At 33.7% G+C, this 14209-nt stretch overlaps 1 protein-coding gene across 13 annotated transcripts in view; it reads left to right on the top strand.

The window, feature by feature from the left end:
* The window catches only part of RIMS1 (regulating synaptic membrane exocytosis 1), a 301446-nt gene that overhangs the window by 200787 nt on the left and 86450 nt on the right, over positions 1-14209 (top strand). For 6 of the 13 annotated variants that reach the window (XM_066314990.1, XM_066314996.1, XM_066314991.1 and 3 more), the window contains 2 exons: positions 3709-3771; positions 8132-8221. The exons of 4 other annotated variants lie outside the window; for them this stretch is intronic. In XM_066314990.1, coding sequence (XP_066171087.1) covers positions 3709-3771; positions 8132-8221 — 153 coding nt within the window. Of the gene's footprint in view, positions 1-3708; positions 3772-7554; positions 7669-7981; positions 8222-13575; positions 13660-14209 lie in introns of those variants that run through there. 3 more of the 13 variants (XM_066315004.1, XM_066315003.1, XM_066315001.1) reach the window with 2 other exon arrangements.

Raw genomic sequence — 14209 nt, forward strand, 5'->3', positions numbered from 1 at the left:
CATGCTGGTTTGGATTCATAAGCTTATAAATTTTGGACATCTATGGGTGCAGTCTCCCAGCATCTTAGGTAATGTTCTGCTACATTCATACATTACCCAGGCATAATTACCTAGTGGTGGTACCTTTGTACAGTACCTAGGCATAGTAAGGAGAGTTGCAGTACTAGCTGTAGTGTGCAAAAACTTCCAGTCTTAGATGTGTGGCATATACACATCTATCCATGGAATACATGGAGTGGGTACACTTGAAGAACACTTGGCGCCTCCTAGTAGGCACTGTTTTCAGGTGTCTAGGAATGATATTCTGATAAAATGGAAGAAATTAGAATTTCTGTGTAGTTTATAACTGCAAAAAAAGATTAGAAAGGTATTTCAGCTCAGCAGTTGGGAAAAATAATGACAGTCATGTACATTATCAATCTTTATGGGGTGTTGTTTACTTTTAAAAAATCTTACAGCTAGACTATAATAGCAAATTTACCATTCAGATAAGATCAGTTGTCATAGTAATGTTTTGCTTTTTTTTCTTGGCAGTAGTTACTTTTAGAACTGAGTATAACAAAATCCCTATAATTCAGTAAATTCGATATGGAACATGCATTTCATAGTGACATGAATACATGTAAATATTAAATCATAAAAATCTCTGAAAATCATTAGCCAGCTTTGAAGCAACATAAAGACTGAATAACAGCTCTTACAGTTAAGCTAGTTCAGTTTTCTATATGATCTTGCCTGTTTTACTTTTGTAGTATGGCAACCTAGGTGAGTGAGTTAATAAGTCATCAGGTACATTAAAAAATTCAAACTTTTAGGCAAGAAGTATGTATAGAATAGACTAAGTTGGATCTTGGTACTGAATTTTCTCTCAGAAGTGAATTAAAATTGTCTTTAAATATAGTAGTTGGATTTATATTTATATAGTTATCTTTATAGTTAGGCTAATTCAAGTAACGTCCACTTGTTGCAATTTTTTTCTGTTATTTATTTTGGGCAGTGATATATTCAAAAAGATTCCTGAAGATATTTATTGACTAGATTTCTTATTCATCAGATTTGAAGAGAAAAAGGCTTTAAAAAGTAGCCTTTGTCAGTATAAATATAGACAGTTAACTGTCCAGAAATTTCTCGTCTAGTAAAGCCTCAAACCTAGACATACATGCATGGATTAGGTTTGGAGAGGAGCTGGGTTTACACTGAGCCTTTCATGGGGGTGAGCAATGGGCTGCTGGATTTGTTCAGAGTCAGAAAAGAGCACTGTTCTTTTTAGTGTTCACAAAACCTTTTTCGGAAGTTTAAAGATCAGACATGAAGGATATACATGGTTTATATGCAGGATTTAAAGATAGGTCCATGTACCTAGTATCCTTTAATAACAGTCTTGTCTGCAGTGGTCTCCTTTCCCCCCTTTCCCTTTTCATATTTTCCCCCAGATTTTGTCAGCTGTGAAGGCTTTTTAATTCTGGCAGGTTTTGCCAGCTTTCAGCACAAAAGAATTGCATCATTTGAAAGATCCAAACCAGATTTTGTTGAGAAAGATCCTCTGTCACATCCAAGAATTTAAAAAACCCAACTTCCTTAAATATTATGTGTTAGTGTCAAGAGTAGTGTAGATATTATGTGTGGTGCATTTACATGAAGCACCCTTCATCTAAACAAGAACATTCATGTAGGTATCTAATATAAATTTGGCTTGAAAGCTGAGGAATTACCCCATAATTACATGCCAGCAATTACAGCTGCTGATTAATTTCAGTAGTTTTCTCAATGATCTGTTACTGGTTCAAAATCAGTATTAAATAATAATATAGGTCCTTGTAAAAATAGTTACTACCACTCTCTTACAGAAGCATCTGTTGCAATAAATTTCCAGTGGAACTTATTTGTCCACTTCAACAGTTTTATATATATTCATATATACACACATATATGAATATATATAAACTGTTAGGAAAAGCTTTTTATTGAGAAATCATTGTCCAGTTTTCAAGAGCATGGCACATTTTTTTGTTGTTGTTGTTTGTTTCTTTTATTCCTAAGTAAAATCTATTAATTCTGAGTTAGAAATTAGAATTAGAAAACATTTGTTTGAGAATAGTAATCTCTATTTTAAATGTCTCCCAAACCAGACTTAATTTATCAGAGAACTACATATTCTCACAATTTTGATAATCTTCTTGATAGATTCTTTATTTTTGCTTTTTAACTAGAAGATTTTATGGTGGATTTATTATTTTATATCACTTTTCAGTATGACTTTTTTATTAATGTTTGCTTTGGGTCAATTACAATAGATACTCTTTGCTTTAGGAAAGGTAAATATTAACAAAGTACCCTATGGTTTAATGTGGACTTGGCATTTACTTTGAAACTCTAAAGAAAATAGTCACTTTTTTCCTTAAAGCCATAGTTGTTTGTAATTTGGAAACATGCATATAAATTCTGTCAGTCCTCTGAGCTTATGAATAGAAAATTGGCTTAGAAAGAGAATTTAAAAATTCAATTCAACTCTAGTACATATTGGTGCATAAAGCTAGTGGCTACAGATGTAATTAAATCTTACATGACTCACAAGTCATTATTTCAAGCTGCCCACTTTAGAATTTTGGATAAATAATGCCTCCTATAGGGTATCAATGAAATGGATCATTTTATAATGGAATGAAGTGTGAAACACATTGAACAACTGCTGCTTTATCTGTTTTGTAATATTTTCTCTCTTCTTTTTTTTTTTTTTTTTTTTTCTTTTTGCCATAGTACTTCATGGGATTCCCTGCTTCTTTTAAAATTAGCATGTTTCCATGAAGCTTACCTTTAATTTCATATTTTCAATGATAGGAGTTTTGGAACTTGGTCTTTCTGATTGTGTTGAAATGCATAAAACTACAGGTTTAATTCAAGGGATATTTCATATCATAGTCATATTTACCATAGGCATAAATATGCATTAATTTTACCATCTTGCTGGCTATAGTATGTGTTTGGTTCCAAAAAAAAAAAAAAAAAAAAAAAAAAAAAAAAAAAAAAAAAAAAGGAATAGACTAGATGGCTGATTTTCCTCAGTTTGAAAGAATAAGAAACAAAAAGTCTGATGACTGATTAGCTTTTTTGTTTGTTTCTTTAGAATTGTCATTACAAAAACCCTTAACCAGCTATGAATCAGAATTTATGTTTGGCCAAACACAGTATTTCAAATGAACATATATTTTTGATTTTCCCTAAAAAGTGACTTGTTATTCTTCCCATAAACCGATCTGCACCAAATCATTGTCAAACCTTCACTGCTTTTACATGTATGATTTTGCAGCTTAGGAAGCCACAAAACCCAACACAAAACAAACAACAGACATCTTTCTTTTTTTTCCTAAAGCAGTTCTTCATTAATTAGTTCATGAGAAAAAAGGTAATTGTAGCCATTTTATGTATTTGGTTTTTTTAATGAAGAGCTCTTAAAACGTAATTCTGACTTTTAAAGAAAAATGTCACAGAAGGAGGTGCCACACTAAAATGAGTTTGTTGAAAATGTAGTTATTACATGCATTTTTTGACTTGTATTTTTTGAGACGTGCAGTCTTATCAGACTATCTATCTGGGTGAATGCTTCTCATTTCTTTTTATGTTTTCATTTGCTTATCATTGGCATAACCCATGTCATCTAATGCTTCATAACTATATCTGTTTCACTCACCACCCATCCTGTCTGTGCAGTGAGCTTCTTATGCTGCCCAGAGCAAAGCGAGGAAGAAGTGCAGAGTGCCTACATACCATCAGGTAAATACAGGAATGTGGTATTCATGAACACACCTGGTTAGTTGTCCATACTTTATGTGCCCAGCGTTTTTTTCCATGGTGGTATTTAGTCCCAGTAAATAAAGAACGTCCAAATCCATTGTGATCCAGATGTCAGTTGTTCTTTTTTGTTTGTTTTGATTCAGATTCAGATGTGTATATTTGTTTTCGAACCTCAGTAGTAAGGATTAAAGGAGTTGAAGAAACTTTGGTTTTGCAGTTGAATTTTTTGGTAGATTTTCTGTCTAGTCGCAAAACTCTTATCTCCCAATGCATGACAGCATTGTAATCATTTCAAACTTTGGTTTTTTAGGGTTTTTTTGTTGTGTGTTGTTTTTTTTTTTTTTCCTTTTATCTGGATTTTTATGTTTATATAACAGCCATGCACAATTAAATAAGCTTTGCTTGTTGTGATACCTAATCTCATGCTGATTTAGTCACTTGCAGAGGAATAAATACTGATTTACAAGAGCCTACTGGAAGTCACAGATTTGAGGTGTTTTGTATTACTTGGTTTTGCATCTAAAAATTGTTCTATAAATTGGATCCACATGTAGACTTTGTAGCTTGGGCTCATCTTCAGTTTTCATTTATCTCTTTTTCCAAAGATTGGAGCTCCCTGTCTTACCATTTTCCAGTGTTATGAAACTAAACAGGACTGAAATATCTTTATCTAAAAAATCAAAGTCTTCTCCCCCACCTTTTCTTTTTACTATGTCTGTTAACCCTGTTAAAAATCCATGACATTGTGTAGAACATCTTTCATTTAAAATAAGTAAAAATGTAGGTTGAAGTTAAAGTAGTTAGCCATTCAACAAATTCAACCACGTAATTGTCCTTTATCCCTTCAGAATCTGGGTGTTGATGAGAGTTTTGTGTTGGTGCTAAATGTTAAACCATGTTGTCTAGTGCCATTATTCATTTACTTAATGTAGGACTTCTCCTTACAAAGTACTGTTTGTTTTTTTAAAATGCCTTGGTTTGCTTTAATTTTCATCATCAAATTTGAAGAAGTATTGAAGATGCTGTGGTAGTCTTCTGTTATAAAACAGAGTAGTATAAAACTAAAATAATAAATATGTACACCTTTAAAAAATCTTCATCAGTGAAGCTGTTAAATTAAGTTTTTATTATCAGTAGTTATTATATAATATCAGTATATATAATCAGTAGTATTTTCAGTAGGGTCTTGAGTTTAATAATTTATTTAACTTCTTGTTATTTTATGTCTGTTTATTGTCAGGTAATAGTAATTTTTCCTGCCTTCTTCCCATGTCCTTTTTGCTCCATCTTCTGTAGCTTCACCCTTTTCCTGCCCCCAGCCCTGTGCTTTCTCCTTCCCTGATTATCATTACAATTTTTCAATGAAATTGCTTGAAGTCTCAATTAATGAAATAAATACTGCATTAGAAACTTCTGGTGCACTTTGCCCAGCCATTGAATTTCCAACAGTTTTACAAATCTACCAAACCAGTCTGGTCACAGCAAAAAGGACAGCAATAGAGTTAGGTAACAGCTACACTGAATTCAGAGCCTATAGACCTTTCTTGCCTTTTTCTTTATTCCATTTATTGTTATTGTATATTTACGATCAAAAAACTCAAAAAATTCAGCCTTTAAATGTAATAGTAGTGATATACTATAAAACAGGATGGTACTTTTAATAATGTATTGAAGGTGAATATGAAAGCAATGACAATAGATTGATCCTTTTAAATTTAACTCTGAGGCTTATATACCCCAATTCCAAATAATACTCCAAAACTGGAAACATACATTCTTGAAAGAATAGTTTTGAAAACAGTCTCAGCAAAATTTTGTTCTATGCCATCTTCTGTCCTTTCTTGTTTCTAGTGAGCCAACATTTATTCATGTTAGAAATTTCATAAGGCTTTATCCTTATTTTCTTGGCAGCTCGCTGAACAGTGATTTAATAGTGGTTTAACAGACAGCTTCGGCTTAAAATGGGAAAGAAATGTTAATAGTTTCATGTTAAATGAAAGAAGTTAGGTAGTCCAAGCTACAAATTTAAGATACATGCTGAGTTTAATTCACCAGTTTGCAATACTAGTCCTAGCTGTCCATCCCATCTCTCTGTATGCAGTTATTGACTAACAGCAGAAATGGTGGAAAGGCGTGTACCTATGCTATAGGTCATGGCTTGTCACATTCCATGTCTTAGATCACCCTACTTTGATTGGTAATATCTGCTCATATGCCAGGATTGGCCTGATGACAACCTTGATTCCTCCTTTGCAACATTACAGTGACCTCGATAGAGAAGTCACCAGTGGTGACCACTAAACCCGTACAAGACGCGTCAAAGCTCCTCAGTTAAATCCCTCAGGGTTTTACAAACACAGATATTTCCAGGCAGTGAATTGATTCATCTGTCTGTGACACAGCCAGGTTTCTAATGTTGATCTTGCTGTGTTTTGATCCAAGGCTTAACAGGAATCAAAAAGTCCTATCAGGACAGACTGTTCTTGATGCTGCAAAATCCTTAAGCCTGCTGGTTCTTCTCCTAGTAGTTGCATAGTGGTGCCCTAGTAGGGTATGAGAAAAATAGTTAGAATGTTTTTATTAACCCTTAGCCATTTAATGGACATAATTCCAATTCAGCAACCAGTGCCTGCCTTTAAATTTTTCCTTTGTTCATTGGGTAGAGCTGGCTGATAAAATAAATATTTCCTTCTCTAAAATCTATGATGATATTAGACAGTTCTCATGTAACACCTTAGTGCTGCTGTGATGGCTGATGTAGTACCTCTCCCAGGTTATTAGCTTATAACTAATAACATTTTATTACTGCTAAATATTGAAGTGAATACACCACTTTCAAAAGACTTCCACATTCAAAAAATCCAGCTGCTAATACATCTGTAATTAAATTTTTGATACTATATATCCTTGTTTTAGCAAGACTTTCATGATTAGTTACTGAAGAAGTTTAAATCTCTGCAGGTCTAAGTAAAGCATCACTAAGAGAAATAAGAGTAAATTAAATATCAACTTAAAACAGTCTGTATATTTTAATTAAAAGTGTCTATAAATGAAATATATATTACTTCCATTTCAAGAAAACATTTGAGCTGTATTACTATTGGCATAAATTCATGCACTTTATTAAGAAAAAGGTTAATACAAAATTTTTCCCCCGGATAGCTGTCACAGTACTTGAGAAAAACATATATGATATATCTACTCGTACGGCTGTACAATATAATAGAATATTATGCATTTATTTTATGGTCATTTATTTTATGTTTTTGGTCATTCGTAGCTTGCCTTTACCTGTCTTTTTATTTCTGGTATATTTTTGTGTTGTCCTGTGTTCTTTTCTGACCCACCACATTCAAGAAGTTCTGTCAGGCACTATAAAACATTACCACCCAAGATGCCTTTACTAGAAAATGGTACTCATTGGAACTTGTACAGGTAAGGAGTGTTTAGAGTCCCCTTTAAAAGTAGTTAGCTTCTTTTTAAAAAGCAGATAGACTTCCCTTGTTAAAGAAAAAAATTAACAAAATGTTTCATACATTTTTGTGATGGAGAGACAAGAGATAAAATCCTAAAATAACTTCATCTAATTGTTTAAATTAACACCTAACTAAACCAAACTACTTTTTATTAGTTGGAGTTGTCTTCACTGTTAAAATTATATGTTGTGTATTTTTCTTTATTACATTCTTTTTTTTATGTATGAGATTTCTGTTACATGTTAAATTTATTTTCATTTTGTTTAAATAATTTTAATTTACAAAGCTCAACTCTTCCTGCATGTGCTAAGACCAAATCCGTGATTAGACAGGATATTTCACTCCTTCATGATTGCCTTAATTCACGAATATCGAAATTTGGACATGATCTACTGGTTAGGTAAGACACTGAAGATTAACCCCCCCCACTTGTTTGGTATCTAATATGGATTTTTCAGAATAAATGAGCTTCATTGTAAAGGGATTTCACATGACATATAGTGGATCACATTCTTTTTTGTTGGCTTAGATTTACTGCTGTTAATAAGGATATAACTTTATTGTTTGGTATTTCTCATTCCACTTTTCTTACAAGTGGATGCTGTTCTGTCTCATTCAGTTTTAAACATTCCAACAATATTTGCAAAAAATTTCTAGCAGCCTTTTATTTGCTTTTATTTTCTAAACAAATCTTGACACTGTCATCCAGTCAACTCTTTTACGTTTTCCTTAATTAAACCATTGTGATTCTACATTTTCTGTAAAGAGAGCATTATTTTATGAGTTAATATCTAACATTGTATTCCTTTCTTTGTTTTCTTTTTCTTTCTCTTCTACCATTGGATGCAATGCACTGGCACTAGTGAACTGCAGCCCTCCCTTGACAGGGCTAGGAGTGCTAGTACCAACTGCTTGAGACCAGATACTAGTTTGCATTCACCAGAACGAGAAAGGTATAAAATAAAAACTTATGAATTTCTTGTCATCTGTGCTGGTGATCTTTATAAGTTTTGGGTTTTTTTCATATGAGTATTCCACATTCTTGTACATTCTTGTCTGCTTTGGTATTTGTAGACATTTTTGCTCCTATATTCATGTATGTCATGTAAGTTGTGTGTTGGAGTTTATAACTGCTTCTGGCTACTTCCTTTGTTTTAATTCAAGCTGATGTTCATTGTTTACAAAAGTCCTCAGTATGCTGATAATAGCATTGCAGTGTTAAGTATTTTGAAAATACCACTTGGTTGTGAATCTCCATTATCATTTGCTAAAAAGCATTACATCTGTTTCTTGCTTGTTCTGTGGGCTGCTAATAAAGCGCTGGCATAAATTAGAAAGTACAACAAAACTCTCACATTTCAAACCAGAACTGTATCAATACTGACATATTTTTTACAAAACAGCCAAACATCATTGCTTTCTTTAGTCTGCTGCATCTGCTTTTGCAAGGCAGATAACTGCATTAAGGTTTTGTTTTTTTGTTTTTTGTTTTTTTTTTTCTTGCTCTGATATTATGTTAAGGTTCATGTAAGTTTTAAGACATGTTTACAATTTAAATGAAATATTACTGTGTCACATACATTGTGCAGGCATGTTATGGATGCTTTCTGTAGTTTTACAATTACAATAGCTTGATTCAAAATTTTAGGTGAATCAAATATTACTGGTGTAAAAAGGGTGATTCCACAGGAGAACTTTTCGTCACTACCCATGGTTTTGGCTAAGAATTGTACCACTTAGAGTGAGATTTTAGGCTCACTAAGGACAACAATAGCCTCCTTTTAAGTGGGAATAGGACAGCTGTGTAGTATGATTACTGTTTAACTAGTATGGAAGTTAATAGTGCTTTTTCAGTTGATACACGGTGCGATGGTTGAAATTGTTGTGTTATTTTCTTTACTGTGGGACAGGATGTGTGAAGAAAGGCACTAAGAATGCACTTTCCCCTTTGATACAGGTTTTTTTGCCTGAGATTTTGTTTATAATTTCCCTTTCCTTTCTCCTCACTTGCTGCTGCTCCTTGGTTAGAACTGTGCTCTTCTTAAGTTATGCTCTTGTTGCAGAGAAGTGACTAATGTTCTGCTGATGTATCCGTGATGGATCTACACTAGTTTATTTCCTTTTAAGTTTGAGCTCAAGACATTACAGATAATATGATCATGGTTATTAAAACAAAAATATTCATCTTTCGTGGAGCCACTCAGAATGAAATAGATATTTTTCTAGATATTTTTAAGAAATATTGTAACAACATATTAATAACTGAGTGTGTACAGCTGCCTTCATCTACAAGCAGTTACTTAATGTAATTGCATATAAACATGGGCAGTGTGTTCTGTGCTTATTTCAAGATGCCACCCATCAAGTTGAATACTCAAAGAAATAGTAACTGGTAATTATAAATTATCTAGTAAAAATTTTGTACTCAAAACTACATCTTTCTGATGTGAAGTAGTTCTATTATGTCTTTAGAATTCATGTCCACCAACCACTGTCCACTGGGCACTGTGAAGAATCTGCATCATTTTGCATGAGGTCCTTATATAAAGGAAAGTGTTTAGTCTGTATTAATGGCCTCTGTTGCTACTAAACAGGTGGTTTTGTCAAATCATCAGTGGGTCTGATTCAGAAAAATTGCCCATCACTGTGAAAGTTTTTCTTAGCTTTTACAAGTCCTTAATTGGAGATTTTGATTTGGGATCCTTCATTTCCTTTGTTAAGGAAATTCATGTTCAATTTTTTCTTGATAGTTTCATTGAAAATAATAAGATACATGTGGCTTTGACAGGATTTTTCTTCCTTTCTCGTGGCCTAGATTTTCCTATGCAACCCAAATTTTGGAGGAGGATGTTATATTTAATATATAAACCCCACCAAATTAATGTTTTTGTTTTGGGGGCATAAGTTTTAGATTATTTAGTTCTCCTCTGTTTAATGTGGAATCTTCTTACATTTGAACATGAAGTTAGTCATTGGTTGCATGTGATGATAGAGGAGTCTTTAGTCTGAAGAATACAGAATTAAGTTCAAGGTCTGTAGAAAGCATTTTGGTTCTGTGCTGGACCAGACGAGATCAGAAGATTTAAATACAGTAAGACAGCTTCACCTTTAGCGGTAGAAAATCTCTTTTGAAAGTAATTATAATGAAACACTGAACACAATAAAAATTACAATGTAGTAGAAAATATAGAGAAGGTTGTGTTCATTACTGGAGACTTAGAGGAGATGAGATGCTTGTCAGGTCTAGAATTGGTCCATCAAAGAGAAACACACTAAGGTTTTGTGAAGTCCAATCTACAGCACTTTATCAGTATATTTGAGAGACTTATGTTGAAGACATTTTTCGTTTTCATGTTGTTTCTTCTTCCGTCTCCCCTCCCTGAAGACAGCATTATAGATTTAATTTAAAAATATAGACTTCTAAATACCGCTTTATATATTTTCTTTAACAAAATTAGGAATATAATTACCTAGAAATAATTACTTCTACTTATTCCCCCTAACCTTTTGACTCAGAGGATATGCATTAGATTGTATTTGAGAACAAGAGCTAAAATAAACCACTTTTTAACAAAATGGTAGTGTTATAACAGATGGACAGTAGAGCCCTATTTCTCTCTGTCGGTGATTTGCTAGAAACAGTTGTGATCCTTGAACTTTATACAATGTCATTCATGTCATTTGGAATGGTCAGAGTAGGTACTGTTTTTTAAGACACTGCTTTGCCAGAAAAAGTAATTTTATTGACTTGCTTATACCAGCAGAAAACTACTTTCAGCTCTATATATGAATTCATGACACGGAAGTCCAGTTAGTTTCAGTAAAGCAGAAGCATAGCAACAGTAAAGACAGAATTTCTTTTCTCCTCCTATAAGTTCCATTATTTGACCAAGTAATGTCCATATAACTTGGCTGGCAAACTGACCTTGCCTTGACACAGGTCTGCTGAAGATTTTGTTTAATGGACTGATTTTGTACAGAGTTTAATCCTTCCTCTCTTGCACAGTATATTCTAGGACATTCAAAAATACTGGTACACTACTAATACCTCTATGCAGTTATGCCATACCTGCCTTTTTTTTCTCTCTTCCCACCATCTACCCTCTATTTTTTCCAAGCTGTTTCTTTAATTAGGTGTTTGGGGGTTTTTTTCCCAAAATTATTTTGTGGTCGAAGTTCCTTTGATGATCTACAAGGCATCTTTAAATTTATAATATGTCCTGTATGGCCATTTAAAGTGTTTTTCCTGATACTACTTCATTAATGCTTTGGGTTTTTTCATTATTATCTTTTTCACTGTGTCTCAAAATTTCTGCTTTTTTCCTTGTAAATTGAGTGCTATTTCTCTAGAATGGAGAAAATTCTTTTCAACATCCAGTCTCCACTCAGGAAACACCTGAATATGAGATTCAAGGGCAGACTCTGAACTGATTTAGAAATGGTTTCTCATCATAATAGCATGTTCCTCAGACTGATTTAAGACTGCAGTCAGTGACAGTTAATAATATGTAGTATGTATGTATGGCTATTATTTACCCTCTAAATTTCTGCTGTTACAAGCAGTTGTTGTATGTATTAGCAGTTAGGACAAGAACAGTTGCACTGATTGGTACTTCTGTTATGCTTTTGGCCTAAGACATCACTTAGTGGAGATCTGAGCAAATAAAACTGAGGAGCACAGCCTAGGGATTAGGTCATGTATAAGGATCAGCAAAATACAACCCCCACAGCTGTGTTGGATTTGTTCTGAGGTGCTTCACTGCAGCGGGAATCAAAACAGGATCTTTGCCATCAGCTGGTCACTACTATCTAAACAAGTGACAAAGCTCAACAGTTACCTGTTACCTAATCATAAACAGATCCCAGGGAGGTTGATCCAATTAAAGCTTGTCCTGATTTCATGTTGATTTTTATATTGCATGCCCTTAACATTTGTGTCAAATACCCCCATTTCCATTTAAAATAATGTACAGTGAAATAACTGTTTGCATTAGGTCTGCAACATACTGTCTTTCTGGTTCTTTCCAACCATGTAAAGAAATAGATAATTACATGTTGGTGTTGTACTGTGGCTCACAGTCATTCAGCATTCAATGAAAGGGAGCATGTTCTGAAAATTCCTACTGAATTACCTAGTTAATTCTATCAAATGCTCTTTAATATCTGTAGTGAATATCAGCATATTAAGGGCTTTGACTGAGTGCACTGATGCATTAACATTTTCTTTAACTCTTGCTTTGAAGAGAAAAAAATCTAACTACCAACAGTCTATTTGCTCTTAAAACATCTGAAAGACCTACCTAACTGTTCAAATAATGCTCGTGTCCCTGAAACCATTGTTATTTGCATGTTCCATAAATCAAACCCTTTTCCTTATTGCACGGACTGGAAGAATGCCTCAGAAAGGGAGATATTAGATACTTGTGCTGAGTTTATGCAAACACTTTGATAGTTGTCAATAAATCAGTTTGCTTTGGTATTGTAAATTGTTATGCATACATTTGTTGCATTGCAAACACATGATGTCCCAAAAAAATAAGCAACATTGGTCAATAACATAGTATATGTAATTCTAAATTGAAAGAGCTTTTACAAAAAAAATCACCTAATACACCAGATTTTATTCTCAATTCAGGTTCTTTTTGTTGACTTTAGTTGTGTAACATAATGTACTGGCATGTACTGCAGGGATAAAGAGAAATGAACAGGAGAGGAAGCTGGCTGTGCACACTTTCAGTACATGTTTTCAAATAATGAAAAATGACCCCAGTTCTTCTACACAAATATGTGTAGCTTATGTTTAGCTAAATAATTTGCTTGCATTCTTTCACTGCATTCCAGAAAATGGTGACTTTATGCCCTAGAACATCTATTATAATTAATAGTCCTACATTTTTTACTGAGATCACATTTTTCATGTAAATAGCTAGGAAAGATGGAATTAGCAAAATACTAAGATAATGACCATCATATGGTCTTTAAAAGTCTTTTCTAATTTGGAATTGCAGCTTCCTACACAAACAACAGGCTTTTAGGTAGTCAAGCATTTGAGACTATTTGAAAACTTAATGGTACACCATATAGAAGATTTATGTTGGTCTAAATTCTGCATCTTTGGGCACACCTTCTCTTCATTTCAGATGTGATGTTTCTACATTAAGCAGCCTTAAGTAAAGTACACTTGGGTATTAAATGACACACTTTCATTACTTTTTGGGGTATTTTTCCAGTCCTAAATCCCATATATTTAATTTTACCACAAACTAAATATCGTATTTTTTTCCTGTTTTATTGAACGGGCAAACAGGGGTAGATGGTCCCCCTCCCTAGAGAGGAGACGACCTACTAGTCCCAGGATTCATATCCAGCATGCATCTCCGGAGGATGACAGGTACTAGTCAACTCCTCCCAGTTGAAAAATGGTTTACTGCATCTTGCACTCTCAGAGGAGTACTCTGAAATTTAGAAGTGTGCATATATGTGGAGACTTGAAACCTCCAGAAGCCCAAAATAAAACAGCAGTTTAGATATCATCTCTGCATTTTGTTGAACTGTTATAAAGCACAGAAGAATGAGCATCTTCTCAAGTTTTCTGTTTGTCTGAATAGTCACAGGACACGAAATATGATGTCTGATACAACGGGACATCATCTGTGTTAATGTCCTTTAGTCTGTTTTTACCTGCTTCTGTAAATGGTGCTGGTGCTTTCACTGTGGTGTTTATAATGTCGTATAAGAGCATATCCTTGTATACATGTTTGTTTTCATTGGTTTTGGTTTTCCTTTTTTTCAACAAACTGATCCTAATGAGGAAAAACGCCACAGGCTGATATTTTGGAGGTCTTGGTAATGGTTTCTAGTTAATGTATGTAAAAATTGGCACTGTTTGTAAATTCTGTCCAAATCAGGATGGCCTCTATGGAGCAGGTTTTCCTAATAAG

The sequence above is a fragment of the Sylvia atricapilla genome, chromosome 3, assembly GCF_009819655.1.
Source record: "Sylvia atricapilla isolate bSylAtr1 chromosome 3, bSylAtr1.pri, whole genome shotgun sequence".
Taxonomy (NCBI): Eukaryota; Metazoa; Chordata; class Aves; order Passeriformes; family Sylviidae; genus Sylvia; species Sylvia atricapilla.